The sequence below is a fragment of the Triticum aestivum genome, chromosome 5B (assembly GCF_018294505.1).
Source record: "Triticum aestivum cultivar Chinese Spring chromosome 5B, IWGSC CS RefSeq v2.1, whole genome shotgun sequence".
Lineage (NCBI taxonomy): Eukaryota > Viridiplantae > Streptophyta > Magnoliopsida > Poales > Poaceae > Triticum > Triticum aestivum.
Window position 1 is genome coordinate 76,510,356 of NC_057807.1, and position 24,000 is coordinate 76,534,355.

The following is a 24,000-nucleotide window of genomic DNA, read 5'->3' on the forward strand; positions in this document are numbered from 1 at the left end:
GGTGCGGGGGCGGGGACGGGCCGGAGATGGAGGTGCGGTGCTGGGGCGGGGAGCGGCGGCGACTGCAGGTGCGCTGCGGAGGCGGGGAGCGGCGGCGACTCCTGTGCGGGACGGGGCAGCGAGCGGGAGAGGATAAGGTGAGGCTCGGTGGGGGCAGGGCAGGGAAAAGTCTCAAAAAGACTCTATTAGAGAGACTTCTTCTTTTTAGTCCCAAAGGCCTAGTTTAGTCCCTAAAAGTCCCTCCCGTTTGGTAAAAAAGTCTCTAAGAGAGACTTTTTCTAGTCCCTACACAAAAAAGTCCCTGTAAACAAACACCCCCTTAGTTTGGAAGGTTATGCAAACCTTTGTAGGTGTAGCATTATTGCTAATTAATTGTACCACTCTTCTCCGATTTGGAAAATGATGTATACTCCTGCCCTACTGCTTAATAGTGTGTGTACAAGACAAACACCCTTTTTTTGCGAAATGTACCAGACAAACACTTGACAGAAGTGGAAAGTTCGGACAAGGATCAGTTGGCCTGTGTTTTGATTAGTTGGGTCAGTGTCCTGACAGCTAGCTAGCTAGCGCTAGCACGCGAACTGAACTGCTAATCGAACGAGATCAGCACTAATTAATGTACTAGCTACTCTGTCTGTGTGTCAATTTGGAAAGTCACACCTACTCTTGTGAATACGTATTAACCTCTACTCCTAATTAGTGAGAGCACAAGAAATTAGTACTACGTACTTCTACTACTAATTAACCGATATGCTAGTAAATTTTATTGCTGCAAATAACCGATATGGTAATTAATAACTGAGATGTTCTCAAATTTTTTTAATAACTAAGATAACGTCTCTTCCCGTCGATGCATGCATGCAGTATCTGGAAAGAACAGTATCTCCCATGCATCCATTTGTCTGATGTGTCCTCATTTCTTTAGTTGCCTAGCTAGCTTGTTCTTCTTGCACTGATTAATAAGTTCCTGCTTAATTGTTTTTGGATATTAATTAATTAAATAAATTGTTTCAGGGAGATGTGGAAGAAGGTGAACCCGCGAGTGTTGGGCTGGATTTCCCTCAACGCAACGTTCGGGTTCGCATCCCAATCTATTCTTACAATGCAACTTGTATTTTGTGTAGCCAGAAGTTCTATCTTTAGAAATGCATGTGTGAGAAAAAATATATCATGTTTTCATGGGTAAAAAGCATAATGTTGTTCTGAGTAGAAGAAAAGTACTCCCTTCGTTTCGATTTACTCGTCGTGGTTTCAGTCAAAATTGGACTAACTAATTCTTAGTTATTTCGATTTACACTGATATTCCTCTCACAAGTTTATGTATATATATGTATGTAGAGTACTGCTAGCGATGGGGCTGTACTACTGCGGCCTGCGGGTCACCAGCGCCGCCTACGCCGTCAACTTCCTCAACCTCATCCCCGTCGCCACCTTCATCATCGCCGTCGCGCTCCGGGCCGAGCGCCTCTCCCTCGCCGCCTGGGCCAGCAGGATGAAGCTCCTCGGAGCTGTCGTGGGCGTCGCCGGCACCATGGTCGTCAGCCTCTGCAAGGGCACCCATCTCCTGCTGCCGCACCTCCGACAGTCCTTCCACGCCAACAACCCCCACGTCGCCTCGCCCCACGGCGGCCGCGACATGGCCATCGGCACGCTTTTCCTGTGCGGGAGCTGCGTCAGCTACGCGCTCTGGTTCGTCGTGCAGGCCAAGGTCGCCAAGGTGTTCCCGTCCCGGTACTGGGCCACGGTGCTCACGTGCGCCGCGGGTAGCATTCAGTCTGTCGTGGCCGCGGCCGTGGCGGTCGTCCTCGCCCCCGCCGGCAACGGACATGGATGGGCGAGCACGTGGACGCTGCGCTGGGACCTGCAGCTGGCCACGGTGGTCTACTCCGGGGTGTTCAACACGGGCGTCACGTTCGTTCTCGTGTCGTGGGCGGTGGAGCGCCGCGGCCCAGTGTACCCTCCCATGTTCAACTCCCTGTCGCTCGTCGCCACCACCGCCGTTGACGCCGTCGTGCTCGGAACCGACGTCTACCTTGGCGGCGTGCTGGGAGCGGCGCTCGTCGTCGTCGGCCTCTATGCGTTTCTGTGGGGCAAAAGCAAGGAGCTCGCGGCCGCCAAAGCGGTCAACGCCGAGCAGGAGCTGCGGTGTGCAGGAGACGCCGACGATGGCATTGCCTAGCGATTTATCCAGCTTGGGTACGGATATGGATGGAATTAATTGAACTATTGAGCCGTAGGAACCTGTGATCACATCGCACACAGTTATTCCAATGTGTCCGGGACATAAGACAGGCAGAGTTATGCTGTTATGTGTGCTAGTTCGTCACGCTCGGCGTGGATTAAGGCCGATCCCAAACAGACACGGTATCCGCTGGACCAATCCACGGAGAGTGACATCGGACCGGCCATGCTGTTCCCTAAATGTGTGTTCTTTTTCTCCCTAAGACCGCAACACTCAGACATAATAAAAAAATAGCACAATTCATTCATAAATAACATGTAAATATTCAACAATAATTTAATGGTGAATATTACATCCGAGATAACCGGATGTTCAACAAGTTCTCTAAATTCACTTATTCCAAATTCAACATAAGACTGGCAAGTTATGCTGTTATGTGCGCTAGTTCTTCACCCTCGGCGTGAATTAAGGCCGATCCCACGGCATCCCTGGACTAGTCCGCGGAGAGTGATAGGGAAGCCCGTCATCATGTTCCCAAGATGTCCGTTTCCGTTTTTTCTATGACCGCAAGACTCAAAATAATTAAAAACTAGCATAATTCATTCATAAATAACATGTAAATATCCAACAATAGTTTAAAGGTGAATATTACATACAAGATAACCGGATGTTCAACAAGTTTTCTGAATTCAACGGTACTAGAATCAGAGTGAGCACATGCCGTCACACACATGATGCCCCTTGAACTTCATCCAAATGTGTGTGAATGGCCTGCCCTTGGTCCTGTAGTACATCACTATAGAGCGTGCAGACTATACAACATGTAGAGAAATAATGGGTGAATGAATGAATTAACCAACATGTACATGAAGCAAAATTTACGATCTCCATGGTTGACTAGCCTAACGGCCACATTGCCTCCACTGCAAAACTTCATGACAGAATTGCAGATGGTGTACCGTCGATGCGATATCGACTTCACTTGCGTTCATGGATGACATGCACGTCGTAGGGCGCGAAATTCTTTCGTGCATGAAATGAAGCATGCATGTGCTGCCAAAGATCGAGCCCCTTGAGTTCCTTCCAACAAAGTCCGCAGAATACGACCAACCATGCATCCCACAACAAGTCATCCTCCTTCTCCGAGTACCCCATCATCGTGCTTACTTTAGAGAATAAAAAGAAGTTCAACAAAAAAGCTCAATGGCATTTGACCGAACACCTGCTGGGCATGGTGTTCACCATGGACATTGTCAGCAGGGGCGGAGGGACCCTGCATGGTGGATGGCGGCGTAGTCCAAGGAGGCCAGGCGCGTTGGTGGGGGCTGTGGACGTCCAGAAAGGTACAACCACAAGGTTGGACGAGCAGGGTGGGGATGCAAAGCATGAGGGAGCAGGGGCGTAGTGGAAGAATAGTGGATCAACAGGGCATTTGAGTGGGTCGGGGGTGTCGGAGTCCTACGTGGCAGCGGTTTGAACTCCCGCACCCTCCCACCTATTTTGCCTCCGGTTTGTGGGAAAATGGAGTCTGGACCGGTCTGAGGACCAATGAGGGTACCGCATTAGATGACAAAATAGGTCCGAACTGTCGGATATCGGGTTCCGGCCAAACCCTTAAGGTTCAAACTCTGGGCTGCGCGCGAAGATCTTTCCCCTACCGATCCACGTCCCAACGCCTCGCTGTGAATCTAAGCTACACGATGAACAACACAAGGGACACAAGGTTTATACTTGTTCGGGCCACCGTTGTGGTGTAATACCCTACTCTAGTTTGTGGTGTGGTGGATTGCGTCAGGGGCTGATGATGAACAGTACAAAGGAAGAATAGCCTCGCGAGAGGTGTTCTTGGGCTGGTGTTCTATTTGGGTGGATTTGATCGCTTCTGGATCAGGTGAGAACTCGATGCCCTCTACTATGGTGGCTATCTCTATATATAGAGGCCCTGGTACTCTCCCCAAATATTGAGCGGGAAGGGAGCCAACAACGGCCATTTTGAAGGGGAACATCTAGTACAAGTTATCCTGGCTAAAGTTGGTCTTCGGCTGCCAAAGGCACTGGCGATGACGCCGTCTTGGGCTCCACGGTGACCTCCATCCTGCAGCTCTGCTGGTCTTGGTCTCGTTGCACCGAAATGGTAACCTTTTCTTGATACCTCGGTACTCCGCGCCTGCGCTTGCCCCCTTTGCACCAAAGAGGAAATGAGGACATTGCGCAGGCTGGCGCCCGCCTGGTCTTGATCGTCATGGCTTGCGTCACGAGCACCTCGCGAGGTACCCCTGCCTTGATCTCTCTGCCTCCTCGTGAGCCTGCCTAGTGAGGCCGCCCCTGAGGAAGCCCTGCGTCGTCCACCCCGCGAGGCTTGGCCCATCGCGAGGGTCTTGAGCTTGGGTTGATGAAGATGGGCCGTACTAGGCCACTACTTGAGCCACGATGCAGGCCGCAGGCAGGAAAGTCTGGGGACCCCCATTCCCAGAACGCTGACAGTAGCCCCCGTGCCCAAGGCGCGCTTGGACATGACTTAGCAGCGAAGCGAAAGGGCAAGTGCGGAGCACCATGGGCCCCAACAGCCTATGGCCTTGGTCGCCGCGTGGCAGTTGATTGGACGTGGGCGTCTCTGCTTCCCCACGCTGCCTCGGCAACTGCCCGATTTGACGAGTCCTTGCTGCATGCAAAAAGAGTCATGATTACCTGCGATCATGGAGGCCGACGGTTGGCCTCCTATGGACTATAAATGTGGAGGGGGCGCGGGCACCCGCTGCACATCTCCCTTCCCCCGCCTGCTTCTTCTTCCTCCTTGCTCCAGTTGCCTGCCGTGTCCCATGACGCCGACAAAGAGGTTCTCGGCCGCGGAGAAGGGGAAAGCTCGCCAGGAAGGGCCTGGCTCCCCTTCGCCCAAGCGCGGTCGAGGTCGTCCCCGCAAGCACCCCGCGACCCCTGTAGCGGCTCCTCGTGGTCGCGGCGGTGGTTCTTTGCGTGGTGATGGCCGCCCGGTGGGCAGGGGAAGATGTGTCGTGGCCGCGCGGCCTCCTCGACCACGCTTTTACTCGGTAGAGGTGCTACCGGAGTTTATCGTGTGGTCGGCAGATCCGGCCGGCAACTGGCTCCAGCTTCCCCGCTTCTTTGCCGGCGAACTGCCGGCCGCCGGCCCTGGTGGGCTCTGGCTGCAGGCGGATGGTTGCTGCAGCAGGGCTTCCTGGGTCACGGTGGAGATCTCCATCGCCGGGGACGTGGCCTTGGCTCATGGCTGGCAGACGTTCGCCCATGCGCATGTCCTGGGCCGGCAGTGCACCCTGCACTTCAAGTTTGACGGCGACGCCACCCTCTACGTGAGGGTGTTCGGAGAAGACGGCCACCGTGTCGGGTGCTGCCCTGAAGACGATGACAGCAACCAGGTGCTTGGCCTTGGCGACGGCCATGACGAGGACAAAGGCGAGCCCGCCCCTGGCGGCGCGCGCAGCTCGCCAAGCTTCAGTGGCTCCTTCTCTAGTGGCAGCTCCTCCAGCGGTGGCCGCGACTAGCCACCGCGCCGCCGCGCCCGCTTCGAGGATGGTAGCGGGTCGTCCCGTCGCTGCGCCCCGGTGAAGCGCGAGGAAGTGTCTGATTGAGCTCGGGAGGGCGGTGCGGATCCCTCCTCGCGAGCCGTTGCGGGGCGTACCGTGTTTATTTTGCTTACCTCCTTTTCCTGCATTGAGAGAGAGATAGAAGTATGGAGCCCCGTGGGGGCGTGCAAGACTATTGCCCTTAATTATCATGCTAGTTCTATTATTCCCATCCTGCATTGAGGTGTTGCGGCTACGTGATTGCGTGTAGGAACAACTTAGCTTAGGGGGTTTGCCGCGGTTTCCGCCTCGCGAGGTACTTGCTTGAGGCCTCCCCGAACACGTTAGGGTCTGCAAAATCAGTCGGGAGAGTAGCTTTCGAATCTTTGTCGCGTGGGTGATCAGGCTTGGTCCCGCGTTCCGCGTCATGATGCCCGTGGGGCATGGATTGTGAGGGCGGCTCCCGCTGCGGACTCGAGTGAGGGAGCCTCACGAAATCAGGAGAGAAAGGGCTCACGAGGGTGCCCACGTAGCCCCCTCGCGAAGCTAGCGAGAAGAAGAACAGGCCGAGCGTTAGCCAGAGACACAGAACAGGGGCAGGGGACGACAACCAACACTAGAAGCAACTCCAATAAAAGTTCAAATGAGGGAGAACAAGCCAACTACGGAAAGCAAATGAAAAGCCGCGTCCAGCACCTAGTCTAGTCTTCGACGTCTTCTCACCAGCGTGGAGCTAAGTGCTACCATGGGGCATGGGCGGGAGCCCCCGAGGCCCAAGGGCGGCACTCCGGAGACTCTGGGGCGTGTACAGCCCCAACTCATTATTACGTGAGAGTGTCACGGGCGGCGAGCTTCACAGGCGCTGGGCCTTCTTCACAGGCACCGGGCCTTTCTTGGGGCGGCGAGCTTCACAGGCACCGGGCCTTCTTTATAGGCACTGGGCCCTTCTTCACAGGCACCCAGCCTTCCTTACAAGCTCTGGGCCTTACTTCACAGGCGTCGGGCCTTCTTTACAGGCACGGGGCCTTAGTTCAAGGGTAGAACCTTCGGAGGTGCTGAATGTTCCACGCGTTTGGGATGGGCACCCCCTCCTGGGTCTCCAAGCGTGCGGCGCCAGGTCTAGAAACATGAACAACCTTGAACGGGCCCTCCCACATGGGCGAGACCTTGTGCAGCCCTTCCCTAGAGAGCACCCGACTGAGCACGAGGTCACCTACCTCGAGAGTCCTGGGGCGGATGTTGCGGCAGTGGTACCGCCGTAGCACCTGCTGGTATCTTGCTGCTCGTAGCGCAACCTCCCGATGGTGTTCCTCCCCCAGCACGAGGTCCATCCTCCGCATGGCGTCCTGCTGCGCTTCATCAAATGCCAGGACCCGCGCGGAGTGACGCCTGACCTCGTGAGGGAGGACCGCCTCTGCTCCATAGACGAGGAAGAACGGGGTCTCGCCGGTCGACTTGGTGGCGGTAGTGCGGATGGACCATAGCACGGACTGGAGCTCGTCGTACCAGCCCCTGCCGTAGGCCTCCAGCTTCTTCTTGAAGGTCCTAGTTTTGAGGCCCTTCAGGACCTCTGCGTTGCCACGTTCTGCCTGGCTGTTGCTCTGAGGGTGTGCCACCTAAGCGTAGCATATCTGCGTTCCAAGGTTAGCACAATATGTTTTGAAGAGGTTGCTAGTGAACTGCGAACCGTTGTCGGTGATGATACGATTGGGCACCCCGAACCGGCTCATGAGGCCCTTGATGAACTTGACTGCAGAGCCAGCCGGGATGGTGTGGACGGCTTTCACCTCAGCCCACTTGGTGAACTTGTCAATGGCGACGTAGAGGTAGCGATAGCCCCCTGGTGCCCGAGGAAACGGGCCCAAGATATCCAGCCCCCAGACTGCGAATGGCCATGAGAGTGGGATGGTATGCAGGCCTTGCGCTGGCTGACGGATATGCTTGGCGTGGAACTGACAGGCTTCACAAGACTTCACCAGCTCGATCGCGTCGTTGAGTGCCGTATGCCAAGAAAACCCGCTGCGAAAAGCCTTGCCGACGAGGGTCCGTGATGACGAGTGGTGCCCACAGTCTCTGCCGTGGATGTCTGCCAGCAACTGATGTCTACTACACAACCTTCTTCTTGTAGACATTGTTGGGCCTGCAAGTGCACAGGTTTGTAGGACAATAGAAAATTTCCCTCAAGTGGATGACCTAAGGTTTATCAATCTATAGGAGGCGTAGGATGAAGATGGTCTCTCTCAAACAACCCTGCAACCAAATAACAAAGAGTCTCTTGTGTCCCCAACACACCCAAAACAATGGCAAATTGTATAGGTGCACTAGTTCGGCGAAGAGATGGTGATACAAGTGCAATATGGATGGTAGATAAAGGTATTTGTAATCTGAAATTATAAAAACAGCAAGGTAACTAATGATAAAAGTGAGCGTAAACGGTATTGCAATGATAGGAAACAAGGCATAGGGTTCATACTTTCACTAGTGCAAGTTCTCTCAACAATAATAACATAGATAGATAATATAACAAGCCCTCAACATGCAACAAAGAGTCACTCCAAAGCCACTAATACCGGAGAACAAACTAGAGATTATGGTAGGGTACGAAACAACCTCAAAGTTATTCTTTCGGATTGATCTATTAAAGAGTTCGTACTAGAATAACACCTCAAGACACAAATCAACCAAAACCCTAATGTCACGTAGATACTCCATTGTCACCTCAAGTATCCGTGGGCATGATTATATGATATGCGTCACACAATCTCAAATTCATCCAACCAACACAAAGTACTTCGAAGAGTGCCCCAAAGTTTCTACCAGAGAGTCAAGAAAACGTGTGCCAACCCCTATGCATAGGTTCATGGGCGGAACCCGCAAGTTGGTCACCAAAACATACATCAAGTGGCACGTGATATCCCATTGTCACCACAGATAAACACGGCAAGACATACATCAAGTGTTCTCATCATAAAGACTCAATCCAATAAGATAACTTCAAGAGGGAAACTCAATTCATCAAAAGAGAGTAGAGGGGGAGAAACATCATAAGATCCAACTATAATAGCAAAGCTCGCGATACATCAAGATCATGTGAAGTCGAGAACACGAGAGAGAGAGATCAAACACATAGCTACTGGTACATACCCACAGCCCCGAGGGTGAACTACTCCCTCCTCATCATGGATAGCGCCGAGATGATGAAGATGGCCACCGGTGATGGGTTCCCCCTCTGGCAGGGTGCCGGAACGGACTCCCGAGAGGTGTTTGGTGGCTACAGAGGCTTGTGGCGGCGGAACTCCTGATCTATCTTGATATTCGATGGTTTTAGGGTACGTAGGCTTATATAGGCGAAAGAAGTCGGTCAGGAGGTGCTCGAGGGGCCCACGAGACAGGGGGCACGCCCTACAGCGGGGGGGGGGGGGCACCCTCCTATCTCGTGGCCTCCTCGACGGTCTTGTGACGTGAACTCCAAGTCTCCAGGATGATATTCTTCCAAAAAATCACGATGCCGAAGGTTTCATTCCGTTTGGACTCCGTTTGATATTTATTTTCTTCGAAATACTGAAACAGGCAATAAAACAGCAATATGGGCTGGGCCTCCGGTTAATAGGTTAGTCCCAAAAGTAATATAAAAGTGTATAATAAAGCCCGTAATCATTCAAAACAGATAATAAAATAGCATGAATGCTTCATAAATTGTAGATACGTTGGAGACATATCAAGCATCCCCAAGCTTAATTCCTGCTCGTCCTCGAGTAGGTAAATGATAAAAACGGAATTTTTGAAGTGGAATGCTACCTAGCATAGTTCTCAATGTAATTTTCTTTATTGTGGCATGAATGTTCTGATCCAAATGATATAAAATAAAAGTTCATGTTGACATGAAAATGGTGATACTTCAAGCATACTAATCAAAGTAATCATGTCTTCTCAAAATAACATGGCCAAAGAAAGTTATCCCTACAAAATCATATAGTCTGGCTGTTGCTCTATCTTCATCACACCAAAGTATTTAATAATGCACAACCCCGATGACAAGCCAAGCAATTGTTTCATACTTTAATAATCTCAAACTCTTTCAACTTTCACGCAATACATGAGTGTGAGCCATGGACATAGCACTATATGTGGAATAGAATGGTGGTTGTGGAGAAGACAAAAAGGAGAAGATAGTCTCACATCAACTAGGCGTATCAACGGGCTATGGAGATGCCCATTAATAGATATCAATGTGAGTGAGTAGGGATTGCCATGCAACGGATGCACTAGAGCTATAAATATATGAAAGCACAACAAAAGAAACTAAGTGGGTGTGCATCCAACTTGCTTGCTCACGAAGACCTAGGAAATTTTGAGGAAGCCCATCATTGGAATATACAAGCCAAGTTCTATAATGAAAAATTCCCACTAGTATATGAAAGTGACAACATATGAGACTCTCTATCATGAAGATCATGGTGCTATTTTGAAGCACAAGTGTGGAAAAAGAGCTAGTAGCATTGTCCCTTCTCTCTTTTTCTCTCATTTTATTTTTTCTTTCCCTTTTTTTCTTTGGCCTTCTTTTTTTCTTTTTGGCCTTTCTCTTTTTTCTTCTTCTTCTTCTTTTTTGTAAAGTCCGATGTCTCATCCCGACTTGTGGGGGAATCATAGTCTTCATCATCCTTTCCTCACTAGGACAATGCTCTAATAATGAAGATCATCACACTTTTATGGATTTACAACTCAAGAATTAGAACTCAAAGCTAGAACAAGATATGACTCTATATAAATGCCTCGGGCGGTTTACCGGGATATGCAATGAATCAAGAGCGACATGTATGAAGATTATGAAGGTGGCCTTGCCACAAATACAATGTCAACTACATGATCATGCAAAGAGCAATATGACAAAAGTAATGCATGTCATATGAATGGAACGGTGGAAAGTTGCATGGCAATATATCTCGGAATGGCTATGGAAATGCCGTAATAGGTAGGTATGGTGGCTGTTTTGAGGGAGGTATATGGTGGGTGTATGGTACCGGCGAAAGTTGCGCGATACAAGAGAGGCTAACAATAGTGGAAGGGTGAGTGTAACATCCCAAATTTCCAATTTGGCATGTTATACATAGATCATCCATGCATATCATATTTCATTGTTTTTCGTTTGCAATCCTCGAGATCCTAAGCAACCCAAGGACCTTCGGAGAGAGTTGGGGATTTTCGAATTTTCATATTTGAATTTTTTATCAAATAGTGAAGACGAGGATTTGATTTTAATTATTTTCTCTCCGGAAAATATTTCATTTTATAATATGACTTCTCCAAAATAATTGAAATATCGAAGGAAAAATGTTAAAATCATTTTTGGATTTTATTTGAGTCTATTCGGGATTTTATTTGCCCTAGAAAAATGTTGCATGTTTCAAAATTGCATTTTAGGGGCCAAGAAAAGTTCATCTTGTTCCAAATATTTTATTTAGACGGAGAAAACTTGTTTTGGAATTTTTAGATTTTTATTTATTTTTCTAGGAATTTTTCTCTCGGCGGAATGTTTAAAAAAAAACCCTTGCGCCCGACTGGGCCGAAGGCCCAGCCGAGCAGGCCGGCCCAGCCGCCACCGCCGCCGCCTTCCCCGCGCGCGCCGAGGGGAGTCCGAGCCGGACTCCACCCCGGGCGCCCCCTTCCCCAAGCCGCCCCGCCCCGCCCCCTATATATGCCGCCGCCCCGCCGCCACACCACCACCCCGCCACCACCCGCCACATCGCCGCCGCCGTCGGAGCCCGAGGCCGAGCCCCGATCTGCCGCCGCCGAGACGCCGCCGTCGCCCAAGCGCCGCCGCCGCCTCCCGCCGCCCCCCGCAGCCACCCCGAGCCCCGCCGCCCTCGCTGAGCCCCGTCGGAGCCGCCCGCCTCGCCGGACGACCTCGCCGAAGGTACCCACCCTCGCCGCCGTTTTTTTAAAAAAAATAAACCCTTCGATTTTTTTAGAAAAAACCCTAGTTCGTTTATTTTTTTAGATCGGTTTATTTTTTTCCCCGGTTTATTTACTTAGCGAACGTCCATTCGTCTGTTCGTTCTAACGAACGTGTTCACTGTTTAGTTTCTGCTAACGAACGTTCGTTCGTTTAGCCGTTCGTCGTTTTTCCTTTTATCAGATTTATTCCGCGATTATTCTGATCGCGATTTCTGATCCGATGTTTAAACCTGTTTATCTTTTTGCTCGTTTATCGGAATCAGGCGATTCAAGCGCCTGGAGTTTCATCTCGAAACCCTCTTTCTGAATAATCCACTCAAACAAGATTTTTCTTCTATAAAATCTGACTTAGATCCAGAATAGTAAAACGAAGTTGTTTCTTCTGCCGTTTGAGTTTCGTTGCTTCGTTTGATTTGATTCTTTTTGCAAACCGGAGTTCTTAAGTCGAACTCTCCGGTCAAACTCTTTTATTTGGAGTTCTACTTGTGCATCTTTGATTGTTGCTTATGTATGTTATTGTTTGCTTGCGATAGAATTCCCGGAGTGCGAAGCGTGTTACTACAAGTCTCTAGGATTCCCGGATCGTCAGCAAGGCAATTAACACATTGATCATACTCTTTTCATACCCAGTTTTATGCATTAGTTTCAATCCTCAAACATTGCATGATTAGGATTCTTTTAACTTGTGGGTATTGGGAAGTAGTTGCTGAGGTAGAACCTATTACCCTGTTTATTATCAAACCCTTGGGAGTTACTTCTACGTTATGCTTATATTGCCATGCTATGCTCGTAGACGTGGATTGGGTTTGAGTGATATCCATGACAGATGTGAGATTGTTAATTAATGGTTTACTTAAGGTGGCAACTTTAATACACATCTGGGTGGATTGAGGCACCTGGGGTATCCAGTGATTGCATGTTTTATTTTTGGAAATCTCGGGGTTACCGTGTGATTCTCCTATGGACCGCCACCCAGGCTCAAAGGGAACTGAGTCTATTCATGCTAGAAACTTCCGTGTGCAGCCGCAAGCTATTATGGGCTCTAGCATAGTTGAGTAAGTTGTGTGAAGCTCTCGAAGAGGTGGATCAGTAGGTAGTGGGTTTGTAGGTTTGGTATGGTCTGCCCGGAGTAGAGAGTTAATACTTCCGAAAGACCGTGTCTCGGTCATCCGTCTCTCAAACACCATGTAGTGCGAGAAATCAACGGAGGCGATCGAGTCTTGCGGGGAAAAGTGCGCAAACCTCTGCAGAGTGTACAATCTAATCATGGTTAGCCGTGTCCCCGGTTATGGACAATTCTGAGTATCTAGTACTTGAGTATTCGCATGTATCTCAACACTCTTAATTAATATTGCTGGGATGTTAACTATTTTAATTGGGATCATTGAGTTGGGGTTACCTTCTCAAATGATGTTTCAACCACCATGATAGTTAAACTAAAACTGATTCCTTTGTAGTAGGGAAAAATTGGCTTTTCACAAAAAAAACTGTAACCATAGAGCTTTCCACCAGCCAAATATGCATGTAGTGGTAGCATTCTGTTATTGCTCTTTTGTGTTACATTGCCAGCATATTCCATGTGCTGACCCGTTCTCGGGCTGCAACGTATTATGTTGCAGACTTTTCAGACGATGAGTAAGGTTCGTAGGTCGTTGCCGTGCAGCTCAGCTATGCCGTTGGAGTTGATGGACTCACTTTATCTTCCAAGCCTTTCGCTGTTATCGCATTAGATGGCCTTAAGCCATATTATTGTAATAAGTTCTCTTTTGAGACATTTGATGTAATAAGTGTGTGATTGCTACTCTGTTATAAATCCTTCGAAGTACTGTGTGGTGTCAGCATTACTGATCCAGGGATGACACCTGAGCACAGAGACTTGACCATCTGAGGTCGGGTCGCTACAAGATGGTATCAGAGCACTTCTCTTCTCATTTCTGACCCCTCTTCTTTTCCACTCTTTAGGATGAAGGAGATGAAGACCAAGTTTGCACAACCGGATGAAGACACACCTTTTGGACGCCACTTGAAGGAAGTCACTAGGTACTTGAATATTGGTATACCAAGCTTCACTGGGACGTACAACGCCACTCTACCGGAAGAAGAGCGCTGGATGATTCAAGTACGAGTTCCAGGAAGAACGTTCTTGCCAAATTCTAAACCCATAGAGTTTTCTTTCGAAGCACCCACTTGGAGCCTCGGCAAGAGTATGGCAGCTCATATTACCATGGGACGCATTGGAGAAATCTACAACAAGGAACTTGAGGATACCACCTATCAAATATGTGGGCGCCGAGATGAACAATGGGAGATGATCAGCATCAGGAAGGATAGATCTGTCGCAGCCTTTATCCAAGAGCAAAACCAGCACATTCGACGTCAGGAGAATCAGATGTGCGCAGACATGATCGAGTTGAAGAAGGCGAAAACTAGGATCATCGAGCTGGAGGAAGAACTTAAGTCCACACACGCTGGATATGAGGAGGAAATCAAAATCTTATTGGAAAAGAATGACGATCTAGTCGAGAAGATCGGAATTTTCATGAGAGGACCAGTTCCGAGAGAAGACCTCATTCGTCCGGACAACTACATCATCATCGACGACAATGATTCAGATTCAAGTGATGATGACTACGAAGATGAAGCTGGAGCAGACATCATGGAGTCTTCCACCGATCAAAATTTCTAGATGACCACCATATGATAATAGTATTTCCCCCATGTAACTAGTAGTAGTGAGCACTTTTGCAATAGTCCTAGACCATTTTGTATGCCCTTGCTTGATTGATTGAATGAAATGCTTGTGTTTGCCTCATATACATATGGGTAGCGTTTCTCCCCTAGATCTTTTTCTATTCTAATCTCTTCCATCTAAACCCATCAGATGCCTCCGAGAAGAGACCCCGATTTTGTTTTCCCACCGGAGATCACCCAGTTGATCCAGCAACAGAATGCCTTGATGCAATTGCTAGTTCAGAACCAGGGCAATGCCAATAACAACAATGCCAACAACAACCCGCCACCAGTGGATAACCTCGCCCGTTTCTTAAGGTTACAGCCGCCGGTGTTCTCCAGTAGCATCGAGCCAATAGTTGCAGATGATTGGCTACGACGTATTGGAAGGGAGTTAACCACCGCAGGATGCACAGATGCTAAGAAGGTGCGTTTTGCCGCACACCAACTGGATGGACCTGCAGCAGCATGGTGGGAGAATTTCACAGCCACCTATCCTATTGACACCGTCACATGGGCTCAGTTTCAGCAGGCTTCTCGCACTGCCCATGTCTCGACTGGAGCTATGCAGATAAAGAAGCGCGAGTTTCGCAATCTACGCCAGGGGAACCGTACTGTTGGCCACTACGTGGATGAGTTTAGCAAGTTATCACGTTATGCCCCTGATGATGTGGCCACAGATGCCGCGAAGCAGGAGAAGTTTATGGAAGGGCTGAATGATGAGATGAGTACGCAGTTGATGGTAGCAACCTTCAACAACTACCAGGAGTTGGTAGATAAGGCCCTAATGATTGAAGGGAAGCAGCAGCAGATTGATAATCGTAAGAGGAAGTATGGACAAGGGAAATACAACTCAGGAGCTCACCAGAAGCCCCGCTTGACCCCGAACTCGGGAGGACTTGTTCATAACCATGGAGGTCATAACCATGCTGGAGGAGGATCGCATAACCATAATGGTGCGAAGAACGGGAATGGGAATGGAGCCAACAATAACCAGAACCGCTCTAACCCATCTACACCCGCAAAGAGGGACTTAAGCCAAGTTGTTTGCTACAAGTGCGGGAAGACAGGGCACTATGCCAATGACTGCTCTGAAGGAAAGAATGGAAATGGAAATGGGAGCGCAGGGAAGAAGCCCAATCCATGCAACAAAGGACAAGTGAACCACGTTAACGTGGAGGAAGTTGAAGAGCAGCTGGACGCGGTAATAGGTAAGTTTTTGGTTCAGTCATTTACCACTATTGTTCTTTTTGATACTGGTGCATCGCATTCATACATATCAAGGGGATTTGTGGAAAAGTTTAAGTTACCAACCCAAACCCTTAGGACACCCCTCTTAGTGAGCTCGCCAGGAGCAGAGTACATGGCTAGCAGATGGTGCACCCAGATACCCCTAATCATTGGCACACATGTATTTCCGTCTGACCTAATTATCTTGGAGTCGCAAGGATTAGATGTGATATTAGGTATGGACTGGATGTCAAAGTATGGAGGAAGTATTGACTGTGCTAGTAAGTCAATTTATCTTACCACCCCGGAGGGAAAAAGGATTAAGTATGTATCTAGGCATGTGCCTAGGAGGAGCCAAGTAAACGCCCTCACGGGAGTTGTACAGGAGGAAGTACCTGTAGTAAAGGATTTTCCGGATGTTTTCCCCGAAGAGTTACCAGGTATGCCACCGGATAGAGACATCGAGTTTTTGATAGAGCTATTGCCAGGAATAGGGCCGATATCCAAGAGACCCTATCGGATGCCAGCAAATGACCTGGAGGAAATTAAGAAGCAGATTAAGGAGTTGTTGGAGAAAGGTTACATTCGTAGAAGCTCGTCACCTTGGGGAGCCCTAGTACTTTTGGTGGAGAAGAAGGATAAATCCCTGAGGATGGTTGTTGATTACCGAGCTCTGAATGAAGTAACGATAAAGAACAAGTATCCCTTACCGATGATTAATGATCTATTTAATCAGTTACAAGGAGCTAAGGTGTTTTCAAAGATTGATCTACGATCGGGATACCATCAGTTGAAGATCCGAGAGAAGGATATACCCAAGACAACGTTTACCACACGGTATGGATTATATGAGTATACGGTCATGTCATTTGGACTGACTAACGCCCCTGCCTATTTCATGAGTATGATGAACAAGGTGTTCATGGAGTATTTGGACAAGTTTGTTGTGGTATTCATTGATGATATTATGATATACTCGAAGAACGAAGAGGAGCACGCGGAGCACTTGCGTTTGGTTCTCGAGAAACTCAGGGAACACCAGTTATACGCCAAATTCAGCAAGTGCGAGTTTTGGTTGAAAGAAGTTGGATTTCTTGGGCATGTTATATCCAGAGAGGGTATAGCAGTGGATCCCAGTAAGGTTTAGTCGGTCACTGAATGGTTGGCACCCACTTCAGTTGGCGAGATCCGCAGTTTCCTTGGACTGGCAGGATATTATCGTAGATTCATTGAGAATTTTTCCAAGATTGCTAAACCAATGACAGAATTGTTAAAGAAGGATACTAAGTTCAAATGGACGGAGGAGTGTGTGACAAGTTTTCAAGAGCTGAAGGAGCGATTGACTATAGCCCCAGTGCTGAGCTTGCCAGATATACATAAGGAGTTTCAAGTGTATTGTGACGCCTCTCGCTTGGGACTTGGATGTGTGCTTATGCAGGAAGGAAAAGTTGTTTCGTATGCCTCACGACAACTGAAGCCACACGAGTTGAACTATGCCACGCATGATTTGGAGTTAGCAGCCGTAGTGCATGCGCTAAAGACCTGGAGACATTATCTTATTGGAAACCGTTGTGATGTGTACACGGATCATAAGAGATTGAAGTACATTTTCACACAGAAGGAGTTGAACCTCAGACAGAGGAGATGGTTGGAACTTATAAAGGATTACGATATGAAGCTACACTATCATCAAGGAAAAGCCAATGTCGTAGCAGACGCTTTGAGCCGGAAGAGTTATGCTAACGTTCTTGTGAGCAAGGGAATGCCAAAAGAGTTAGCTGCGGATATCATGGAACTTCGGTTGGAGATTGTTCCAAGAGGTTTTCTTGCAACAATGGAAGTTCAGTCGACGCTGTTGGACAAGATTCGAGAAGCTCAGAAGGAAGACAAAGAGATTGCTGAGATAAGAGAGAGGATGGGCGAAGGTAAAGCCAAAGGTTTTCGCGAGGATGAGCACGATACCTTGTGGTTTGAGGACCGAATTTATGTGCCCAACAATTCGGAGATCAGGAAGTTGATACTTCAGGAGGCCCATGACTCACCATACTCGATTCACCCCGGAAACAACAAGATGTATCTGGACTTGAAGGAACGTTTCTGGTGTACTGGAATGAAAAAGGATATTGCCCAGTATGTAGCCGTATGCGATGTATGTCAGAGAGTGAAGGCAGAACATCAGAAGCCAGCAGGAATGTTACAGCCTATGCCAATACCCGAATGGAAGTGGGACAAACTTGGTATGGACTTTATTACCGGATTACCCAGAACCAAGGCAGGATATGATTCGATATGGGTAGTTGTGGATCGATTGACTAAAGTAGCTCACTTCATCCCGGTGAAAACAACGTATACAAGTGCAAAGTTGGCCAAGATATATATGACCAAGATCGTATGTTTACATGGAGTTCCGAGGAGCATCGTATCAAATAGAGGAACCCAGTTTACTTCAAAGTTTTGGCATCAGCTACACCAGACTTTGGGTACCCGATTGGAGTTCAGTACAGCTTTTCACCCGCAGACAGAGAGAGTCAATCAGATTCTGGAGGACATGTTGAGAGCCTGTGCGCTAGATTATGGATCTAGTTGGGATGAAAATTTGCCGTACGCAGAGTTTTCTTATAACAACAGCTACCAGGCCAGTTTGAAGATGGCACCATTCGAAGCTCTGTATGGACACAAATGTAGAACGCCCTTGATGTGGGACGAGGTAGGAGACCGTCAGTTGTTTGGACCAGATTTGATCAAGGAATCAGAGGAGAAGGTTAAACTGATCAGAGACAGACTAAAGATTGCTCAGTCCAGACAGAAGAGTTACGCAGATTCAAAACGCAAGGAAGTAACCTATGAAATTGGAGACAGAGCTTATCTACGAGTATCACCCTTGAGGGGAGTAAAACGTTTTGGAGTCAAGGGAAAGTTAGCCCCGAGATTTGTAGGACGGTATCGTATTTTGGAACGGATGGGAGAAGTTGCCTACAAGCTGGAGTTACCAGAAGGATTGTCAGGAGTTCACGATGTGTTTCACGTATCACAGCTGAAGAAGTGCCATGCTGAGATGGCCGATATACCGTTGAATGACACAGTACCTTTGGAGGCGATTCAGCTGGATAATAATCTGACCTATGAGGAGAAGCCAGTAAAGATTCTTGAGTTTGATAGCCGAGTCACTCGCAACAAGGTGATCATGTTTTGCAAAGTTCAATGGAGTCATCATACTGAGGAGGAAGCCACCTGGGAGCGAGGAGAGGATATTCGCAAGGACCATCCGCACCGATTTTCTAGCCAACCCGAATCTCGAGGGCGAGATTCATCTTAAGGGGGGTAGGTTTGTAACATCCCAAATTTCCAATTTGGCATGTTATACATAGATCATCCATGCATATCATATTTCATTGTTTTTCGTTTGCAATCCTCGAGATCCTAAGCAACTCAAGGACCTTCGGAGAGAGTTGGGGATTTTCTAATTTTCATATTTGAAATTTTTTATCAAATAGTGAAGACGAGGATTTGATTTTAATTATTTTCTCTCCAGAAAATATTTCATTTTAAAATAATAAATGAGGGGAGATAATATGACTTCTCCAAAATAATTGAAATATCGGAGGAAAAATGTTAAAATCATTTTCGGATTTTATTTGAGTTTATTCGGGATTTTATTTGCCCTAGAAAAATGTTGCATGTTTTAAAATTGCATTTTAGGGGCCAAGAAAAGTTCATCTTGTTCTAAATATTTTATTTAGACGGAGAAAACTTGTTTTGAATTTTTAGATTTTTATTTATTTTTCTAGGAATTTTTCTCTCGGCGGAATGTTAAAAAAAACCCTCGCGCCCGACTGGGCTGAAGGCCTAGCCGAGCAGGCCAGCCCAGCCGCCACCGCCGCCGCCTTCCCCGCGCGCGCCGCCGTGCGCAGCACGGACGCCGAGGGGAGTCCGAGCCGGACTCCACCCCGGGTGCCCCCTTCCCCAAGCCGCCCCGCCCCGCCCCCTATATATGCCGCCGCCCCACCGCCACACCACCACCCCGCCACCACCCGCCACATCGCCGCCGCCGTCGGAGCCCGAGGCCGAGCCCCGATCCGCCGCCGCCGAGACGCCGCCGTCGCCCAAGCGCCGCCGCCGCCTCCCGCCGCCCCCCGCAGCCACCCCGAGCCCCGCCGCCCTCGCCGAGCCCCGCCAGAGCCGCCCGCCTCGCCGGACGACCTCGCCGGAGGTACCCACCCTCGCCACCGGTTTTTTTAAAAAAATAAACCCTTCGTTTTTTAGAAAAACCCTAGTTCGTTTATTTTTTTAGATCGGTTTATTTTTTTCCTCGGTTTATTTACTTAGCGAACGTCCATTCGTCCGTTCGTTCTAACGAACGTGTTCACTGTTTAGTTTCTGCTAACGAACGTTCGTTCGTTTAGCCGTTCGTCGTTTTTTCTTTTATCAGATTTATTCCGCGATTATTCTGATCACGATTTCTGATCCGATGTTTAAACGTATTTATCTTTTCGCTCGTTTATCGGAATCAGGCGATTCAAGCGCCTGGAGTTTCATCTCGAAACCCTGTTTCCGAATAATCCACTCAAACAAGATTTTTCTTCTGTAAAATCTGACTTAGATCCAGAATAGTAAAACGAAGTTGTTTCTTCTGCCGTTTGAGTTTCATTGCTTCGTTTGATTTGATTCTTTTTGCAAACCGGAGTTCTTAAGTTGAACTATCCGGTCAAACTCTTTTATTTGGAGTTCTACTTGTGCATCTTTGATTGTTGCTTATGTATGTTATTGTTTGCTTGCGATAGAATTCCGGGAGTGCGAAGCGTGTTACTACGAGTCTCTAGGATTCCCGGATCGTCAGCAAGGCAAGTAACACATTGATCATACTCTTTTCATACCCAGTTTTATGCATTAGTTTCAATCCTCAAACATTGCATGATTAGGATGCTTTTAACTTGTGGGTGTTGGGAAGTAGTTGCTGAGGTAGAACCTATTACCCTGTTTATTATCAAACCCTTGGGAGTTACTTCTACGTTATGCTTATATTGCCATGCTATGCTCGTAGATGTGGATTGGGTTTGAGTGATATCCATGACAGATGTGAGATTGTTAATTAATGGTTTACTTAAGGTGGCAACCTTAATACACATCTGGGTGGATTGAGGCACCTGGGGTATCCAGTGGTTGCTTGTTTTATTTTTGGAAATCCCGGGGTTACCGTGTGATTCTCCTATGGACCGCCACCCAGGCTCAAAGGGAACTGAGTCTATTCATGCTAGAAACTTCCGTGTGCAGCCGCAAGCTATTATGGGCTCTAGCATAGTTGAGTAAGTTGTGTGAAGCTCTCGAAGAGGTGGATCAGCAGGTAGTGGGTTTGTAGGTTTGGTATGGTCTGCCCGGAGTAGAGAGTTAATGCTTCTGAAAGACTGTGTCTCGGTCATCCGTCTCTCAAAGACCATGTAGTGCGAGAAATCAACGGAGGCGATCGAGTCTTGCGGGGAAAAGTGCGCAAACCTCTGTAGAGTGTACAATCTAATCATGGTTAGCCGTGTCCCCAGTTATGGACAATTCTGAGTATCTAGTACTTGAGTATTCGCATGTATCTCAACACTCTTAATTAATATTGCTGGGATGTTAACTATTTTAATTGGGATCATTGAGTTGGGGTTACCTTCTCAAATGATGTTTCAACCACCATGATAGTTAAATTAAAACTGATTCCTTTGTAGTAGGGAAAAATTGGCTTTTCGCAAAAAAAACTGTAACCATAGAGCTTTCCACCAACCAAATATGCATGTAGTGGTAGCATTATTCTGTTATTGCTCTTTTGTGTTACATTGCCAGCATATTCCATGTGGTGACCCGTTCTCGGGCTGCAACATATTATGTTGCAGACTTTTCAGACGAGGAGTAAGGTTCGTAGGTCGTTGCCGTGCAGCTCAGCTATGCCGTTGGAGTTGATGGACTCACTTTATCTTCCAAGCCTTCCGCTGTTATCGCATTAGATGGCCTTAAGCCATATTATTGTAATAAGTTCTCTTTTGAGACATTCAATGTAATAAGTGTGTGATTGCTACTCTGTTATAAATCCTTCGAAGTACTGTGTGGTGTCAGCATTACTGATCCAGGGATGACACCTGAGCACAGAGACTTGACCATCTCAGGTCGGGTCGCTACAGTGAGGTGCGTATAATCCATGGACTCAACATTAGTCAAAAGAACTCATATACTTGTTGCCAAAATCTATAAGTCATCAAAAACCAAAGCACTACGCGCATGCTCCTAGGGGGATAGATTGGTAGGAAAAGACCATCGCTCGTCCCCGATCGCCACTCATAAGGAAGACAATCAATAAATAAAATTGTGCTCCAACTTCATCACAAAGCGGTTCACCATACATGCATGCTACGAGAATCACAACCCTTAACACAAGTATTTTTCATAATCACATCAACTAGCATGACTCTAATATCACTACCTCCATATCTCAAAACAATTATCAAACATCAAATTGATCATAGCATCCAATTCACTTTCTATGATAGTTTTTATTATACCCAACTTGGATGCTCATCATTCTAGGACCAAATTTGTAACCATAGCAAATACCATGTTGTTATAAAAGACTTTCAAAATAATATAAGTGAAGCATGATAGACTAGCAATTTCTACAAAATATAACCACCACCGTGCTCTAAAATATATAAGTGATGCACTAGAGCAAATGACAAACTACTCCGAAAGATATAAGTGAAGATCAATGAGTAATCGAATAATTGTGCAACTATATGAAGACTCTCTAACATTTAAGAATTTCAGATCTTGGTAACTTATTCAAACAGCAAGCAAAACAAAATAAAATGACATTGCAAGGATAGCACAACTCATGTGAAGAAGCAAAAACTTAGGCTCAACCGATACTAACCGATAGTTGTTGAAGAAGAAAGGTGGGATGCCTACCGGGGCATCCCCAAGCTTAGATGCTTGAGACTTCTTGAAATATTATCTTGGGGTGCCTTGGGCATCCCCAAGCTTGAACTTTTGTGTTTCCTTAATTCCTCTCATATCATGGTTTCTCTTTTTATCAAAAGCTTCATCCACACCAAACTCAACAAGAACTCGTGAGATAGGTTAGTATAAACCAATGCAAAACCTTATCATTTTCTACTGTAACAAATCACTAAAATTATTATTCCACATTGCATACTAAATGCCTCTGCATATTTAATACTCCTATCCTCAAATAGAATCATTAAACAAGCAAACATATGCAAACAATGCAAACATAACAGCAATCTGCCAAAACAGTACAGTCTATAAAGAATGCAAGAGTATCAATACTTCCCTAACTCCAAAAATTATTAAATAAATTCCCACTGTAGTAAATTTATCAGATCTCATTATGCGAAAAGTTTCAACATTATATCATTCTCTGACTTACCTAGGGAATTTTTGCAACAGCGGTAAATTCTTGTTTTCAAACAGCAACATGTATACTAGCAAAATAAGCATGGCAAAGGCTATCCTTGACTTCTTTATTGAAACTAAAGATGCAAAACATTAATCTAAATAACAGCAAGCAAATACTAACAAAATAAAATGACTCTCCAAGCAAAACACATATCATGTGGTGAATAAAAATATAGCTCCAACTAAAGTTACCGATGAACAAAGACGAAAGAGGGGATGCCTTCCGGGGCATCCCCAAGCTTAGGCTCTTGGTTTTCCTTGAATATTACCTTGGGGTGCCTTGGGCATCCCCAAGCTTAGGCTCTTGCCACTCCTTATTCCATAGTCCATCGAATCTTTACCCAAAACTTGAAAACTCCACAACACAAAACTTAACAGAAAACTCGTAAGCTCCGTTAGTATAAGAAAATAAAACCACCACTTAGGTACTGAAATGAACTCATTCTAAATTCATGTTGGTGTAATATCTACTGTATTCCAACTTATCTATGGTTCATACCACTTAATACTAGCCATAGATGCATCAAAATAAGCAAACAACATATTGAAAACAGAATCTGTCAAAAACAGAACAGTCTGTAGTAATCTGTATCAAACGTATACTTTTGAACTCCAAAAATCCTACCAAATTAGGAAGAACTGAGCAATTTGTGTACCAATTCAGAGCAAAAATAATCAGATCAGAATCACGTTTCTTTGAATTAACAAAACTAATTTACTGGGTGCAAAAGTTTCTGATTCTCAGCAGGATCAACACAACTATCACCGTAGGCTATCCTAAAGGTCTTACTTGGCACTTTATTGAAACAAAAGTTATAAAACATGATTATTACAGTAGAATAATCATGTGAACACATAAAAACAGTAAGGATAAATATTGGGTTGTCTCCCAACAAGCGCTTTTCTTTAATGCCTTTC

The 24,000-nt window shown here is 47.0% G+C and overlaps 1 protein-coding gene across 1 annotated transcript; it reads left to right on the plus strand.

The window, feature by feature from the left end:
- The first annotated feature begins 1,351 nt into the window (after window positions 1-1,351).
- LOC123114658 (WAT1-related protein At4g08290-like) lies at window positions 1,352-2,378 on the plus strand. Its single transcript, XM_044536112.1, has one exon. The coding sequence runs from the start codon at window positions 1,352-1,354 to the stop codon at window positions 2,177-2,179; it is 828 nt and encodes a 275-aa protein (XP_044392047.1). The 3' UTR covers window positions 2,180-2,378.
- Window positions 2,379-24,000: the final 21,622 nt, after the last annotated feature.

Bases quoted from the DNA above. Each gene is read 5' to 3' on its own strand.
- LOC123114658 (XM_044536112.1), top strand. From the start codon at position 1,352: ATGGGGCTGTACTACTGCGGCCTGCGGGTCACCAGCGCCGCCTACGCC.